The sequence below is a fragment of the Eptatretus burgeri genome, chromosome 11 (assembly GCF_056783735.1).
Source record: "Eptatretus burgeri isolate ZD-2024b chromosome 11, Ebu_testis_v1, whole genome shotgun sequence".
NCBI lineage: Eukaryota > Metazoa > Chordata > Myxini > Myxiniformes > Myxinidae > Eptatretus > Eptatretus burgeri.
In genome coordinates this window covers 94,603,366-94,621,490 of record NC_140971.1, presented here as the reverse complement: position 1 = coordinate 94,621,490, position 18,125 = coordinate 94,603,366, and the positions used below count along the sequence as shown (strand labels likewise).

The following is an 18,125-nucleotide window of genomic DNA, read 5'->3' as shown; positions in this document are numbered from 1 at the left end:
TCCACACGCTCCACACGCCACACCACACGCGCCACACGCTCCACACGCCACACCACACGCGCCACACGCGCCACACGCGCCACACGCGCCACACGCGCCACACGCGCCACACGCGCCACACACGCCACACACGCCACACACGCCGCACACGCCACACACGCCACACACACACACACACACTATTTTATTTGAAGTTATAACATTCAGTTATAAGCAATTTACTGATTTCCCAACTGCCCAGATCATCAGCTGGGCACCGTTTATCATTGAGATTTCGATCCTTTCAGCCCAGAACCTCTCCAAACTCCAGATCCAAAACCCTGGTCGCAGGTCCACATCAGTAGATTACACAACATCTGGACTCACAACCTCAAAGTTGTATCCAGACATTCAATCAACACAGCAATGTAATATCCTCATTTAAACTTATTGGTTGCTCTTAGAGCACCCTTATTCTGGACATTTCCATCTGTCTGTCTGTCTGTGAAACTTTGGTCAAGCCTAGGGGCTAAACCACTCAATCGATTCCAATGAAATTTGGTAGGTAGGACCAATATTTCTGGGAACCGTGTGCTTTCGAATATGGGACCCCAGGCCCTAGCAACTGCATAGCAACGACCCTTTAAAGTGGTCAAAAAATCGAAAAAAAATCAAAAAAATCGAAGCTTAGAGTTCTGTGTGCAATCTATCCAGCTCCCTTCATGCCAATTTGCAGCCCTAACAAAAAATATTTGTAGTAGGAGATAGGTTTTGGGCGAGTACATGTCGAACATTTCAGAAACGGTTAATTGCGAATATCTCTAAGCGAAAGAGTCTGATTTTGATGAAACTTGGGTGAAATGTGTACAATGTGGCGAGCATGTACACAAAAATGAATGGTTGCTATGCACACCTCCGTTGCTTAGCAACAGCTAAAATACTTTATTGTACATCGTACACTTATTGTGGACTGTACAAAAAAATCAATACCTCCAAAACTGGACCTCCGAGGGACCTGTTTTTTTGTGCCCAAGGAGAATGTCTTACAGCATCATATAAAAAAATAAAATCTTTAGCGTATCAGGTCAGGTATGGGAGCATGTGCCAGAACAGCACGTCGCTGCGTCCACTTTCCGCCGGTACTCCAGGGGCCTCTGTCTGGCCATCCCCCAGGCAGATGCCAGGCCCATCCCCATCTCCTTGAGATGATGGTCAACCTGCTGCAACCATGAGGCACGAACTTATAACCTGACCTGAACCTGACCTGACCTGACTTTAGCGTATAGATAAATTGAATTACCAGGGCTGCCATTTGTTGGAGTCTCTTTGGAAACATGCCTGAAATTTCACAAGGTTGGTTTCTGGGTGCAGACTAAGAGGGCTGTGATAATCATATTTATTGTGCTAAATTGATTGATAGCATGTACATTGTACATGAATATCGGCTAGTTGCGTCGGCCAGCTTTCCATCTGGAGCGAGCAGCCATGTCGCCTTCCGGCTTGTTTAATTATTACTTTTTTAAAGTATTACGACATTTGAATAACTTTAATCATACATCACTTTATATGATAATATATTAAGCGATAAACACTTTACTTTGGATACATGTCCATGACACCGCACCTCCATCTAACCATAGACTCAAACTGTCATTAACAACCGATTTTAACATGCTGCACTGCGTGTCTTAGCAACCACTGAGAAATTATTTTATGCTTACTTATTATGTATTTTATAAATAATATTTATTTATTTTATTTTTTTATCTAAATACCTTCATTATTTAATACCATCTATAAATATATATAGACATGTTTAACCAATAATATTAATTAAAGAATTTACCTCACTAAAATAATTAATTCATTATTATTATCATATCAAATATAATGCAATAGGAACTTGTTTACATGAAAACCAACCAACCTTGAATAAAAGGTGACGATGGTGTCTAAAGACATTCTCACAAGACCTGATCAAACAATCAGCCAAATATCCTTTGTTTAACATGATGGAAAAAACCTTCTCAGCACGTTCCACAAAATCGTCCTTTACTGAACAATTTCTTGCAAATTTAAGTATCTGAGATGAAAAGACATTGGAACCCATTTTAATTGGTATATTGCAACCTGGAAAGGTGTACAAGACTACAGGGAAACTTGAATCATCAACTTTATGATTTACACTTGTACTAAAACCATTCTGTTTAACTCTAACCAACACATCCAGATATGCAGCAACTGGACAATCATTACCACTCCTGTTTACAATCAGGCTAAGTGGATAAATCTTGTGAAGCTGCTTATCAAAAAAATTATACTTAACCACACAAATATCATCTAAATAACGAACTGTATGAGATAAGATTTTAGCTTATCCTAATTCTTTTTTTTCTCCTTCATCAGTTTCTGCATGAATGGAAATTCATAGAAAATAGGAAAAATGTATGCTGGTAGGGGGCTGCAACCCCCTCTTCCCCCCACCCCCCACCCAAACACATGGGAATACCCTTAACTTGTTGAAACATTATCCCACAAAAAGACACAAAAGTATTAAAAAAGCAGACATGCTGGTGATTCTCTCTGTTTACCTTAAGAAAAGTTTGCACCGCAGCCAATCTCCGAGATGTACACTCCATTGTTCCTTGTGACGTCGGTTGCAATCTTTTCATGATAACGACTTTGACGTTTATTGTGAGATCTCATTTACAGTAAATGCAACCTGCAAATGTTTTTTCCAACCACCTGTCTCGCATTAATCCACTCGCTTCTTGACTCGAAAACAACGCAACCGCTTGGTTAATGCTGTCGTCAAACCTCATTTGTATTAACCACAGCTCCCTTCTTGCCATCTCAGTACAGGCCTACAACTAGTCCTTTATCAGGAACTTACAACTTGTCCAGAATTCTGCAGTGCAAATGATTACCGGAAAAACAAAACTCGATTATAACTACGGTTCTGATGGAAATTTACTTTGTCATTGGTTTGATTTAAAAATAGGACGACTGGACCTGTAGCTTATCTGTGCCCTGGCCTAATGTTGTAACCCAAATTTGGTAACATTCTGACTGGTGGGTCTGGAGAAGAAGATTTTTTTAAGGAATTTACGGAGGCCACCATTTTTATCCCCCGCCGCGTGGCGGAAGGGGGATATTGTTACACATTTCCGGTCACGTGATCGGCATGACTTTCGTAATTTAACATCCCCACCCAGACCTTATGTTGTAACCCAAATTTGGTGGTATTCTGACTGGTGGGTCTGGAGAAGAATATTTTTGAAGGAATTTACTCAGACTGCCATTTTGACCTATTTAAAGTCATGTGACCGGAATGAGCTTTGCAATCCTCGTTCCCAGTTAGGATCAGAAACTTGCTGCCAAATTTAAGCCGGATCAACCTGGAGGTTTGGCCGGAGAAGTTGAAATAGGGGATGGACGGATGGACGGTTTCTGATGACAACACCTTATCTGGAAGTCCAATTCCAGATATGCTAACAGCATTATTTTATATACAAAAGCATGAAGCGGTCTTGCCCTTGCGTACACCAGTAGTCTTAACTCTGTGTTCCTCCGCATTGTTTGCACTCTTTCAACATGAACCTTCTGATCATTCTTCCTGTGATGGTCGAACACTTTCAGGAATTACACCTTTTTAGCTCATGTTTTCAAGCTCTATAATTCTCTTTCCACCGGAGATTTGATCTGCGTTTTCTATTTCAATTTTAAAATCGATGCAAAACCCAACTTTTAAACTAGCCTTTCTTTAGATGTTATCCCTTTATCTTTCTCTCTTTGGTTTGTAAACAACTAACGAATTGCAAGTGTCCTAATGTCGTTCATAATTTAAGTTATCTGCCAATATTGATTTACGAGCATTTTAAATGCTTACAAAGGCCTAGTGTATTCTCTTGGTGAGCAGTGCTTTAACCAGGTATCTGTGTTGCAGTTCTCCTTGCATCGCTGCCAGCAGGCTCCAGCCTCACACAATCTCTGCTCTGTGAGCCAGGAAATGCACGCATCCCTCTCACACAAGAACTTGGGAACTCGCAGGGTGTTGCAGCCCAGGAACCAGAGGACACACAAGTTGCTTTACTCAAATATGACACAAAAACCTCGTGTCCACTTCCTCGGTACAAGCATAATTATTTGAAACGTTATAACTGTGTGCATAAGGAAATTAATAAGAGCGAAAATGTTAGACCAGTGGTACTTGGTCAGCGTACCCCTTGTAATCAGTCTAGGTGCCACGTGCAACCTCTCAATGGTGTCTGAGTCATTTTTAGGTTATTCCTCTGAAATGACTTCATAGATTGGGTGCCAGTGTCCGCCCGTCTGTCCGTAAGTACGTCAGTTAACATTTGATTAAAACATCTGCTCACAAACTACCCGACCTGTTATGGACCAAATTTGGTACAATGCATCAGGACAGCAAGGTTTCATGAGTTTGTGCTCCCCATCTGGATGTGCCCCCTATAAAAGGGGTTAAAAGAGGGTTTTTGCAAGTTCAGACTTGCATTCTTCGTGTATTTGAAATATTCAATCAAACATCAAAAGTGCAAGGAGAATAAGTATATCTTTCATGTTTTCTTTACTTATGTTCTGCTGGACAGTGGACTCTTACACCACAAATATAATTGTGCTTTGAATGTTTTTCACTCATCAGTTTCTTCATCTTATCCTTTGAATAGTTTGCTCAATTATGCCAGTAGCAAAATTAACCTTTTGATTATGGGTTACATCCCATGAGCCTGGTATAGTCTTAACAATCAAGTTGGCTGGCTTATGATCTTCAGGACCTGAGTTCAATCCCCTATTGGGCTGTTAAAAAATAACACCAGGTGGGTTGACTCACCCTGTCTTCCTTCCGAGATCGGCAAAATGGGTTCCACCTACTGGGATGAATTGAAGATTTGGAAGAAGTGGTTCTTATTTTCTTGTTACATCTCATGAAAAATAACTGATTATTTTTAAATGGTCATTCCTAAAAATAATTGGCAATACCTATTAGCAGAAAATTTTTAATATACACAAAGCATTATTCGGTTATGCCTGGTGTTGGCTTAATGGTGAGCGTGGTGGGCTTGGGATCAAAGGATCCTGAGTTCAAATCCCGCTCAGCTTTTGAATTAATACCAGGTGGCGCTGACTCTGCCCGTCATCCTTCCGAGGTCGGCAACAATGAGTACCAGCATGCTGGTATCCTGTGTCGGAGTGGCGACTCGTCCAGGATTGTGTCCAATAGCCAAGGAGACTGCTTAGGCAGCACCAACACTCTGCACAGAGTTTGGTCCCAATGGATGGATGGATTATTCGGTTAAAATTGCTCTGAAATGTTATCTTTTACTTTCTATATTAGGATGTGGACTTGCTGATTAATTACTTGTAAATTTGAATATTCACAGGGATGTTGAGAATGTTTTTGTGTTGAACAAAAGAAAAGATGAATATTGAGTAGTGAACGATCAACTCACTTATCGAATCTCTATACGTACTCGTGCATGGACGAGTCAATAAGTAAAGTTAATTTACTCTTCGAGTCTGGAGAGTTGACCCTGAATGCATTTTCCAAAAGTTTTTATTCATTGACTAAGGACGTTATAAATAAGCCCAAAAGAAGATTTTTGTTTTTTGGTGTTCAGGTTGGTTTAAATCGTTCATGGAAAGTTATTTAAAAGTGTACATGCGCATATACTTTACTTGTGTGTTTGCATGCAGGTAGTCAATGTTAACTCGAAGGTAAACTACATTGATTCTCTTCTCCTTTGTGTCCCTCAACGTAGAAATGACAACGACCATCAACAGCGTACCACACAGACCTCGTTCGACAGAGTGGATGAGAAGAACAAACAACCAGAAATAAAGAACACCGAGATAAACAATAAGGATTCTGTCAGCCAGCCATCAAGTCACAGTGTGGTGCTTGGTGTGGAAGCTAAAACAACATGCTCACCCATTGTTAACAAAGCTAACCCTTTTGGCAGCAGAACCCAAACTACCTCAGGCGGTGAAGATATTGTCGATCCTGGAGACGATCCGTTGATATCAAAATATGACGATGGAGAGCTCGATGTGCCACCTGGAAGTCGTGGCAAAGTCTGTGGAAACATTGAGCACTTGCAGGACTCTGCTGATCTCAGTACCACTCATACCAGGAATCAGGCCCAGTGTATTTTGAAAACTCTGGACACAAAGTCTCGTCTTGTTGCTGACACGACTGGCGATTGGATATCCACGTGCCAAAAGAATGGTGGTCCCATACAGAACAACAAGCTGACAAGCTATTTCTCATTTAATAACAAGAAGAGGTGATGGCATTGAGTTTTTTTTTTCTTCCGCACCTATTAGAGGTGTTTTATAATATTTAATTTTTTTATGTCTTTCCATGATTAAAGTGTATGTGGTTCTTTGGTTGGCAAGCGTTGATGCCAATCATGTGTACTGAAAGAGGTGTGTAACACAGTCTGTTTTGGAAGTAATTGGTGGGATTTTTCAAGGTATGTTCAAAGTACCATTTTGAGATGGAAACAAGGCAAGAAAGCATTTATCAGGTGGCAAAAGGTGGAGTGTGTTCATGTGTGGAGAGGTTAAAAAGGTATATCAGACTTTTAACATTGATATAAGATTACATGCATGAGCTAGATTAGTTATGAAGAGGAGATGCCCATTCTTGCCGTCCTGCTACGTTGTTAAAATAATTTATTCACACAATTTAGGATTGTGTTGAACAGGTCGCGTGAAGATGATGAGATGTCCTCGCTGAGCAAGCATCGGAGAGACACTGATACGATGCGTGCAGATTCAGTGGAACTTGGCACGAAATGGACAGATTCAGCACGAGGTCAGGATGCTCTTATTTTTCAAAAAAAAAATTTTCTTGAGTGATTTAATTATTGCTCTTAGAGGAGTTTGTGCATGCATTTCGTGAAGAGGAAGACTGCATTTATCAATGCAGAGTCTCGCTGTGGTACACATAATTAGCAGTTTGGATTGTGTTTGAGCTAGGTGCAGACAAAAGCCCTCAGGAACTGCCGTGGCTATCTTTGACATGATTCACATTCATGGTGTAAAACCAATTTGTGGTTAAATTGGACTTTAAAATGTGAAGCTTAAATTCGATAATTTTGTCAAACTGTGCTTAACTCTGTTCAGGCGTTCTCATTGAGTTAGTAGGTCTTACGATGCATTCCAGACCACGGGCTCGACTCGCCGTTTCAAAAGGGGTGATAAGCCAGATCCTAAGGTGAACAAGGCTGCTCGGGTACACTCGTTGAGCCCGTAAGCTGAGATGTGTTGCAAGGCCTGAGAGAAATGCTGCAAATGTAACCTTGAAACCAAACTTGCTGTGGCTGTAAATACGACATCTAACTTTTGGATTATTCAACAGTTATAGTTAAGTTGGACAACTTTGTTCCAATTTCATGATTGCAAAAAGCCAGAAAGATCTTTTTAACTGCAGAATCTGTCTGGAGTGTATATACTATATTAGATCTGAGAAAGAATGATTTGGATGAAAGTTGATCTGTGTGCAGGCTCACTCGTCATAAAACGAGCCCAAAATGTGAAAACCTCTTGTTGATAGTTGTTAAATATACAGGTGATACTACCTAAATGGATTTAATTTCCATGTTTGTCATTTACCTGAGAATTTGTTCCCACCTGATTTTGAAAACCGCTCACTGTAAGCTCGTTTCCAATTTGGCATTGGAGTTCAAGCCGACTCCGCCTGAATGGCTACCGTGATAGTCTTGAGGCACTGACATAGGATTCTATTAAATTCTTAGACGAGATTGTTTCTCGGACTTGCATCACATGTAAACGGCTTGTATTTCCTCATGTATCGACTTTCATTTTAACCTTACAAGATCATAGTGTTCTCGCAATATTTTAGGAAAGAGAAAGTATTTTATTACCCCGTGTGCTTGAAGCAAAAAGTTGGGTTAAGCCATCGGTCCACTTTGTCTGTCCTGTCTGTCCACAAATGTGAGTTTATGATCGAGGAACAACTTATTTCAATTGAATGTTATATTTTGAACATGAATCAGAAAACGAACCTGAAGGTTAGCAGTACTTTGTCACTGAATTTGTCCCGATCACACATGCACAGAGAGGAGAGAGGTAATTATTTTACTCTTTCTGCCTGTCTGGTAGTCAAACAAAATTTAAAATCATTCCAAACAGGAAGGTTACTGTTTTTAGTGATGTCATAAAGGACACAAACAACAGGCATGAAGAACTTATGTAACGTGTTAAGGTGACATATGCGCTGCATCAATGGCGGTGAACATTATATTATGTAATATTATATTTTTTATATATATATGTGTATAGACACACTCTTCTCTCTTCTCTTCACGAAGGAAACTGTGGGGTCGTTCACGTCCACCAACGAATGTTGGCAGACAGGATACCAAGGTTATTGTCCATCCGAGGCACACATATTGATAAATCGCCGTGCCTGCGAAACACCAGGATGGGGGTTGAAAGCTGGGCTGAGATTCAAACCCAGCCTAGACAGCTTAGTGGCGAGTATGCGTACCTCTCGGTCATCCTGCCAGCCTATTTTGGACCATATTTAGAGATGGTTAAACTAAGGGTGAGGTTCAGGACAGCTGTGGCCTGCTTCTGGTGGCCTGACATGGTTATTCATTTTTGCATTGATATTGTTTCCTTTTTGTTAGGGAAGCGCTTCTCTGGTCCTGTACAACTTGAAGGATTAATTGTTTCTGTTGTTCTTCCTTTGTTTTGGCATTATACTTGTCAATAATGGCCACACACCTTTTATCATTGTTATTTAATTGTTCAACTGTCTGTAGTGTCACCCTGTAATTATTTGAGCTCCCATGACTCGAGGTCAGAATCCAGAAAACCAGTTGAAATTTCTCGACACTTGATCAAGTCCATTGTGTTCTTCAAGACTAAATCTTCCATTGACATGTCCTCAGATTTCCTGATATTCAGCCAGTTGCACTTTGGAGCTTTATCTATTGGCAAAATGTGCTATATGAATAAAATTGGCATTATTATTATTATCATTGTATTTGTTTGCATACTGAGGCTCATGGAAGAGCTAAAATTGGTGTACTGAACGGATCAGGACACAACAGGATAGAAAGGAACAGTAGAGAGGGTTGAAATGCCAACATAAGAGAGGGGGAGTTGAAGATCAAGATTGTGGCAGACTTGGACAAACAATGGATGTGGAGAGGAATGAGGAGCAGGAGTGGATTCATGGGTTGACAATGTGGATACAGAAGGAAACTCTCAGGAGTGAAATCAAGAAATTTGGAAGGAGGAGGGATTAGTAGGGTCAGCTGGGGATGTTAACTCGGGAAGAAAAGATCATGGTTTTGGATTGGGGATGATCTGAGATGGTGATGAACAGTTGTCTTGAAGACCTGGAGGGAAGAATGAGATTGAAAAGGATGTGGAAGTTGGTTCCACAAGCATGGAAAGGGGGGGAAACAAATGTGTGGAGGTGAGCAGTGATCCTAGTTTTTCGTAGTTTCACCAGAAGGGGGTCTATGGTAGACTTTGTGTGCCTTACAGAAACCTGGAGGTGGGAGGGGGGGGAGGTGGTGAGGGGGACAAAGCGTGGAAAGGGCAGAGGCTGGAAGACCAGAAAGGAGGCGGGAGAAGACGGAGAGACACCTGACCTATCATAGACTAAACTTCATTGTGGGAGATTCCAATAAACTTTAAGACCTTGATTTCCCGGTGTTAACAGGGAACGGAGGTGAAAGGATTTTGTTGAGTGCCACACGTTGGTCATGAGAGTAGAGGAAGTCAGTAAGCCATATGTGGAGCTAGCCTTCGATGCCATAGGCACAAAGTTTGGAGAGTAAGGCCGGATGCCAAACTGTATCAAAAGCATGTGATATGTCCAGAAAGACATCCCTGATCTCATGTCTGACACTTAGGTCATCCATCCATTGTTGTGTGAGTAGAAGCAGCATGTCCAAGGTGGAATGACCTGGTCTGAAACCAAATTGGTGATCTGAGATGAGGTTGTTGGAGAAAAGGAAGGATTTCATGTCAACTGCGATGATGGATTCCATGACCTTGCTTACGATTGGATGTAAGCTAATGGGTCTGTTGTTAAGGGGATCAGTTTTTGCACCTTTTTAATGGAATGCAGTGATGTTGGTGGGTTTCTGAGCAGATGGAAGATGACTTGACACAAATGACAGGGAGAAAAGGGCAGAGAGAGGATGGGAAAGAGCAGCGGAGCAGTATGTTAGGGCAAGTGAGCTTATGCCGTTTGGTCCAGTTGCAGAGTCGTAGTCGAGGGATGAAAGAACCTTCTCCACATTTTCAGGTGCAAAAGATAGAGTACAGGAGCAGCTGGGTACGATCGGGAAGGATGGATATGGAAGAAAGGAATTTTGGACACAAGATTTGGAAGCAAACGCAGAATTGAGGCATTCAGCCTTCTCACGAGTGGAGTCGGTTGTGGTGCCATTTGAAGAGGGAGGGAATGGAAGGGGAACATGCACCAGAGACAGATTTAATAAGGCACCACCATGTTTTAGAGGAGGGAGACAAGTTTGAAAGTTCATTCATGAGGTTAAACAGATGTGTTCTGGCCCTCCTGAGAGTGAACACACACTTGCTGCAGACTTTTTTGAATGCACTAAGATTGTCTTCGGTCGGATTTGCCTTCCAGAAAGAGAAGGGAAGTTGTTTCAGAGAAACTGCCTCACCAGAGGATTCAGTGTACCATGGGTGGGAAGAAGGGTAGGATAATTGAAGACCAGATGGGATGAATCTGTGCATGAGAGAGATCAGGTTTCTGTGGAAGAATTCTCAGGCTGAGTTAACATCAGGTGCAGTTGATATGGGAGACCAGTCCTGAAGAGAGGTGGCTGCTTGCAGTCCCTGCCAATCTGCCTGAGTGAATTGCTAGACTTGCCGACATTGAGGCAGTTAGACTGAGAATAGCCAGAGAGATGTTGACTTTCACAAGCACATAATTAGATGAACCAATTGGAGCAGAGGAAGAGCAGGAGACATTTGCAGGAAAGTTAGTCATCACTAAGTCCAGAAGGGAAGATTTGCCATTGGGAGAAATCTGGGTGGGAAAGTTTACAGATCGAGTCAATCCCATGGAGTCACAGAAGTGCAATGGCTGGTGAGAGAGGTACCAACACCTATCCAAGTTGCATGGTGACAACTTAAATCGCCACATACGAGGAAGAGAAAGTTGGGATGAGTGGTTAAAAGTTTGTCCACATTGTCTGAAAGAGATGTACACTACCGATCAAAAGTTTTAGAACACCCCCATTTTCCAGTTTCTACTGAAATTTAAGCAGTTTAATGTTTCAATGTATTCTGAAATTAAGGCATAGAGCAAATAAACAATTGCAGATAACAAAGAAATCAATGGAATAGTTTTGTTGAACAAAATATAATTAAAAATTTTTACTCATCAAAGTAGCCACATTTTGCAGATATAACAGCCGAACATACTTATGGCATTCTTTCTGCAATGGAAATCAAATATTGTTCGGAAAGTTCTTCTCAACACTGTTGCAGAAGTTCCCATAAATGTGTTGCACTTGTAGGTTGCTTTGCTTTCACCCTTCTGTCCAGTTCATCCCAAACCAGCTCGATGGGGTTTAAGTCTGGAGACTGTGCTGGCCATTCCATGATTTGAATCCTACCATCTTGTTCTTTTCTTCTGAGGTAGTTCTGACATAGCCTGGAGGTATGTTTTTGGTCGTTATCTTGCTGTAGGATGAACTCCTGCCCAACTCGGCGTAGACCAGAGGGTGTTGCATGATGCTGCAAAATGCTGTGGTCGCCCTTTTGGTTCAGGGTGCCAGTCACTCTGTGCAAGTCGCCGACTCTGGATCCAATAAAAGAGCCCCAGATCATCACGCTTCCTCCTCCATGTTTGACAGTTGGTGTCACACACTGAGGAACCATCCTTTTGCCTACTCGACGGCGTACAAAAACCTTGCGTGATGAACCGAAGATTCCAAATTTTGATTCATCGGTCCATAAGACCTTCCAGTTTTCAGTAGTCCACTGGCGGTGCTTCATGGCCCAGACAAACCTCTTTTTCTTATTTTGCCTTTTTAGCAATGGCTTTCTTACTGCCACTCGACCTGTCAAACCGGCAGCTCGAAGTCTTCTCTTCACAGTTGAAACTGAGACTTCCTTACTTCGACCAGTGTTAAGCTGTGCTTGAAGCTGCTGTCCTGTGAGCCGCCGATCATGCAAGCTGTTGACTCTGAGAAACTTGTCTTCTGATTGACAGGAAGAGGTCTGGAAGACCCAAAGCCACAACACAGTTTCCTCCAGTTTCCAAGTGCCTTTTGATGGTGTAGGAAACTGTACTCACTGACACCTTTGCTCTTTGCAATTTCTCCAAAGGAAAGACCTACATTTTTAAGGGTTATATTGTTCTGTCTGTCTTCCTTTGTTAATTGCCTTTTTCTCGCCATTATGATAGCAATATACTACTTCCTGCAGTGCAATTTTGTCCAAATAAAGCTTCAGAGTGTGTAGCAACAGTCTGTTCCAACACTGCTTTTATACAGACAGGGTTTGTAAGAAATCAACAAAAGTTGGGACACCTGGAGGAATTGTTTGTATCAATTTTCAAGGCTTAATTTACTTCCATTCCTGCAGAACAGCTGCAGTTACTAACCCATTACTTGTTCCCTGAAAAGGGCCTTTTTTAACAACTCTGAAATCTGCATTATTTTTCAGTATTTGGTAGCCTAAACTTTTTATTTTAACCTCTGGCAGTTTACCGCTTAGCTTTGTACCATTTCAGGTTATTCACTGGACTTGAACTGATTAAATTTCAGTAAAAACTGGAAAAATGGGGATGCTCTAAAACTTTTGACCGGTAGTGTATATGGTATGGAATTGTCCCTGTTCGGTGATGGTGCAACACAGATGAACAAGAGGTGTGAGGTGGAGGGGAAGTTGCAGCTCGAGGTACTCCTGGTGGTTCGGAGGTGTAAGATCAGTACAAGGGCTGTGGGAAATTAAGTTATTGATGTAAAGTGCAACTTTGCCGCCAGGGCATGGTTCAGGTCGATCAAATCAGAGGAGACAACAACCGGGGAGAGATACTAAGTCGTCAGGGACATTCTGTGGGAGGAGGGATCCTGTTTATTAGCAGTGGGCTGGATTGAGAGATCTGTCATGTTGGAGCAGATCCCCTGGATGTTTGAGGTTGACACAGTTAGTGATGGGAGGGAGGGTGCAGGATAGGTGGTTTGGGTAGGCTTTTCTGAGGGCAAGTTGAGGCTTTGGTGGAGGGTGGGGAGGGGGTGGTGACGGTTTGAGTGTGTGTGGTGTTGGTGAAGTGTCTGTGTCTTTCTGCGTGTGTCTGTTTTGCTTGTTTTGACTGTTGATACGGCTGGATCAAAAAACGACAAACCAGTGAGCTCCTCATTGAGATACTACAGATGTCCAACAAATCTAGAAAGGGCAGAATTCACCTTCTCATACTTAATAATATGTTGTGGGAAGTTAAGGTTATTGCTCCTCACATAAATGGCCTGAGTAGTAGTCAACCATGTCCGAAGGTAGACTGGGAACAACAAAGATGTAGATGTCACGAAGTCTTCTTTCCTCATGGTTAGTGAGCTTAAACTGTCTCCTAAACATCCAGATCTTGAGGGCATATAGTGCCTTGGTTATCCATATTGCATGATGTGAGACTCCAGGCACAATAAATTGCAGTTAGCATGCAGGAATGTCACCAAAAGGTTCACCTCCAATGTGAGCCACAAGGTAAATCTTCAACTTCATTGAGCAACTCCTAATTGTTAATCTACAGTGCCTTCAGAAAGTATTCACACCCCTTGACTTTTGTCACATTCTGCTGTTAGTCTGAATTTAAAATGGATTAAATTATTTTTTTTTAAAAGTTGTCATCGATATACACAAAATACCCCATCATGACAAAGTGAAAACATGTTTTTTAGAAATTTCTACAAATTAATTAAAAATGAAAATCTGATCTTGTGTCAATAAGTATTCAGATCCCTGAGCCAATACTTTGTGGAAGCTTCTTTGGCAGTGAATGCAGCTTTGACTCTTTTGGGTATGTGTGTGTCAGCTTCTCTCATCTGGATTTGGGGAGTTTCTCCCATTCTTCCTTGCACATTTTCTCAAGCTCTATTAAGTTAGATGCATCAGTGAACAGCATCCTTCAAGTCTTTACACAGATTCTCAATGGGATTCAAGTCTAAGCTTTGGCTGGGCCACTCAAGGACCTTCACGTATGGTTCTGAAGCCATTCCACTGTTGCTTTGGCTTTATGCTTGGGGTCGTTGTCCTGTTGGAACATAAATCTTCGCTGCAGTTTAAGGTCTTTTGTACTCTGAAGCAGGTTCTCCTCAAGGATTTGCTGTATTTGGTTCCATTCATTGTTCACTCTATCCTCACAAGTCTCGCAGTCCCTGCCTCTGAAAAGCATCCCCAGAGCATGATGCTGCCACCACAATGCTTCAGTGTCGGGACGGTGTTAGTTGGGTGATGAGCTGTGCTTGGTTTCTGGCAGACGTGGCGCTTTGCATTCAGGTGAAAGAGTTCAGTTTTCGTCTCATCAGACGACAGAATCTTTTGCCTCATGCTCTCAGATTTTGAAGTGCTGCAGAGAGTGTTGGCCTACTGGCAGTTTCTCCCTTCTCAGCCAAGGAACTCTATATCTCTGTCAGAGTGGTCATTGGTTTCTTGGTCACCTCCCTGACCAAGATTCTTCTTGCGCAGTTGCTCAGTTTGGTGGGACAGCCAGCTCAAGGAAGAGTCTGGGTCGTTTCATATTCTTTCTATTTTCTACATATGGAGCTCACTGTGCTCTTGGGAACCTTTAACACTCTGGAAATCGTTTTATACCGTTCCCCAGATCTATGCCTCCTCACAATTCTATCTCGGAATTGTACGGACAGTTCCTTGGACTTCAAGGTGTTGTTTCTGCTTGAACATGCACTATCATCTGTGGGACCTTATACAGAAAGGTGCGTTTCTTTCTAAATCATGTCCAATCAATTGAGTTGGCCACAGGTGGACTCCAATCAAGTTGTGGAGACATCTCAAGGATGATCAAAGGAAATTGGATGCTCCTGAGCTCCATTTGGAGTGGCATAGCAAAGGGGTTGAATACTCATTGACTCAAAACTTTTCAGCTTTTTATCTTGCCAAAACGAAGTTTTTGCAAGATATGTTAGTCAGCTTGTATGTTTTATTATTTTATTTATTTATTTATTATTATTTTTTTTGTTTGTCTGTAATCACGTATAAAAAATTTTGCAGAGCACAGTTATCATTGGAAATTTTTGTAACTTCGCATATCAGAGGCCTATAGAGGTCCCTTTCAGTGCACAAAATTTTGAAGGTCAAAGGTCAAGGTCACTTTGTCACAAATCAGGGGAGTCGACGAAACCCTTATTTTTTTGAGTAATTTTAATTGAATCGTCTCCAAACTTTATGGGAATGTAGTATATGGTCTGGCGCTCAGCTGATTAGTTTTTGGTGGCGATTGACCTTGACCTTGACCTTCATGGTTAGCGCCTAAGGTCAAATTTTCAAGTTTTAGGAACCATATCGTGTAGTACCTCAAATTGAACACCTCGATGAGTGCTTTCGAGATATGCCAAGCTTGAGACATTATGACGTCATTTGGTGACGTTATGAGGCAAACACATATTTTTCATGGTTACTCTGTAGAACGATTCTCATCGGAATCTCTCGTAGGCAGATGTTCCTCAAGGAGTTGCTCCTGGTGGATAGCAGCTCTGTTCACCTCAGTGTGACCTTAAAGAAGTCACACGTGGTCACCTTTTGGCAAGATACGGGTCACCCTGCGGGTGACATTGGTTTATCATTTTTAATTGATTTGTAGAAATTTCTAAACGCATGTTTTCTCTTTGTCATTATGGGGTATTTTGATCGGTGACAATTTTTTTTTTAATTTAATCCATTTTAAATTCAGGCTGTAACACCAAAAAATGTGACAAAAGTCGAGGGGTGTGAACACTTTCTGAAGGTAATGTATGTGGGTAAAATTTGTTGTGAATTATTTGTTGGAATATTGGAACAAAATTAGGGGGTGAGATTGTTTCAACATTTGAACTTCAAAAATAAGGACCACCCTAATGTAAGTTACAAATCCGTTATCATGTGCCTTTTATGACATTGGTCTTCTCTATTTGTACGCAGCACAAGGCTGCAGAGTTGTCATTGGCTGAGGGCATGGCTGTGTCTCTGCTGGTTTGGGCAGGAATTTGTAATTTGTTCAGGGTGCTGGCGATAGCTCACCTACTCTTCACGAAGGACACCGTGGGATGTTTAACGTCCATCAACAATTTTTGGCAGACGTGATTCCCGTTTAATGTCCAGCCGAGGGATAGCATACAAGTTGATGAATCACCTTGCTTGTATGACATTAGTGAGAGGGACTAACCGAATGGAGGACAGCATCAGTGGCACAGATGTGCTTCCAGCAGCCACATGGTGCACATGAAACGAATGCATCTCGACTCGTCCACAGATCGGTAACTTAGTGTAAGCAGGCCGTTGAAGTCTGACCTGAGTGATTGTGAAGTGGTTCAAGTGATGCTTCATCTCACCCCCCTCAACCCCCACCCTCCCCCATCCTTTCGACTGCAGGAATCAAGCGTCCGCATTCTCCGAGAGCAGTGCAGGACGGAAGAGGAAGAGTAAATGTGGATACCAGGGATGACCAAAGAGAGCAGGTGGCTGATTGGGTACCTGCTAAAGCCTCTGATGGGGGGCATGAAGACAAAAAATATTTTCAGAATACTGAGGTAAAGGACCTAACATTGGTATGGTTGGCTTTGTGCTTGTTTGCAGGAATGAACAGTACTTTCTCAACATACCTTTACAGGTAGCATTTCTCTGATCACCTGGTCATGCTGAAGTCTTTACTTTGTCCAAAGAGGCTTTCCTTTAGAAACCCAACATCTTACTGTTTCAGTACAATTTGTGGGAGTAGTTTGTGGTAACATGGACTTTTCTCTTCGTGTGTAGGGAATGGATGCCGAGGCTGACAAAAGAAGGTGCTCCCTGATCTCCGCTACTATCAAAATGGAAAAGAAAGAGGATTCTTCTGATTGCCAGGTTTGTAAGAGAATCTCTCTGAAATGCTACAAATAACTTTGCTCAAACGATTTGAGGTTTCCAATGGTCCTCACAAAGTTTCATTTTGCATGTTTGACTGAGACGTTCAGAAAAAATAAACGTTTTTATTTTTATATATATTATTTATTTATTTGTTTTTGAGCAGTTATGTAATTGGTATGTTGGCTTTTTTTTCTACAATATCATTATAACAGCGTTATTATGGTGATTACATTGGGTAGTGGCTTTGTAGCCCCATGATAAGGTGATCTAGTACCTGATATGTGTTGTGTGCCTGGAAGTTGCTTTGGTGTGCATGTGTGCATCTCGGCCTCTGTGTATATCATTCTCTTCTCTTTGACCGTGTGTGTGTGTGTGTGTGTGTGTGTGTGTGTGTGTGTGTGTGTGTGTGTGTGTGTGTGTGTGTGTGTGTGTGTGTGTGTGTGTGTGTGTGTGTGTGTGTCGTCCTTGCACAGTCTGCGTGTGTGCGCATGCATGTGCATTTTTCTTTTTCTTTTTAAATACCTCCCCGTTCGTCCATGATCAATTTTTGTTCCCGTGATAACTTGTGGAACCACTGAAGGGATTTTTTGACAAACTTGGTACAAAGGTGTATTACAATGCAAAGATGAACTGATTCGATTTTTGCGTCAAAGGTCATGTGACCTTTAGCTGAAAGTAGCAGATTTTCGTTAGCTCTATAACTTGTGAACCGCTGAAGGGATTTTGATGAAATTGGCATAACTGTGGACTGTAATATCAAGATAAACTGATTACATTTTGGGTTCATATAGTCAAGCTCCCTTTAATTGAAAATCTTTCACTGCAATATCAACCACTCAAGAGATTTCAACCATACTTGCGTGTTCCAGCATACTTTCACTTATGGACTGTGATACAAAAATGAACTGATTCAACTTTATTGATTGAACATGTCAAAGGTCATGTCATTTGGAATCGCATGTCTGTCTGTCTGTCTGTTCGAGCCTTAACTCTTTTTTTTTTTTGAGCTTTTGGCATAAAATTTTCAACAAAGCTTTATT

At 41.7% G+C, this 18,125-nt stretch overlaps 1 protein-coding gene across 7 annotated transcripts in view; it reads left to right on the top strand.

Moving 5' to 3' along the window:
* The window catches only part of NBN (nibrin), a 70,441-nt gene that overhangs the window by 37,299 nt on the left and 15,017 nt on the right, over positions 1-18,125 (top strand). For all 7 annotated transcript variants that reach the window (XM_085847460.1, XM_085847459.1, XM_085847458.1 and 4 more), the window contains 5 exons: positions 3,926-4,109; positions 5,760-6,284; positions 6,708-6,817; positions 16,612-16,769; positions 16,993-17,082. In XM_085847460.1, the coding sequence (XP_085703586.1) occupies positions 3,926-4,109; positions 5,760-6,284; positions 6,708-6,817; positions 16,612-16,769; positions 16,993-17,082 (1,067 nt within the window). The remainder of the gene's footprint in view (positions 1-3,925; positions 4,110-5,759; positions 6,285-6,707; positions 6,818-16,611; positions 16,770-16,992; positions 17,083-18,125) is intronic.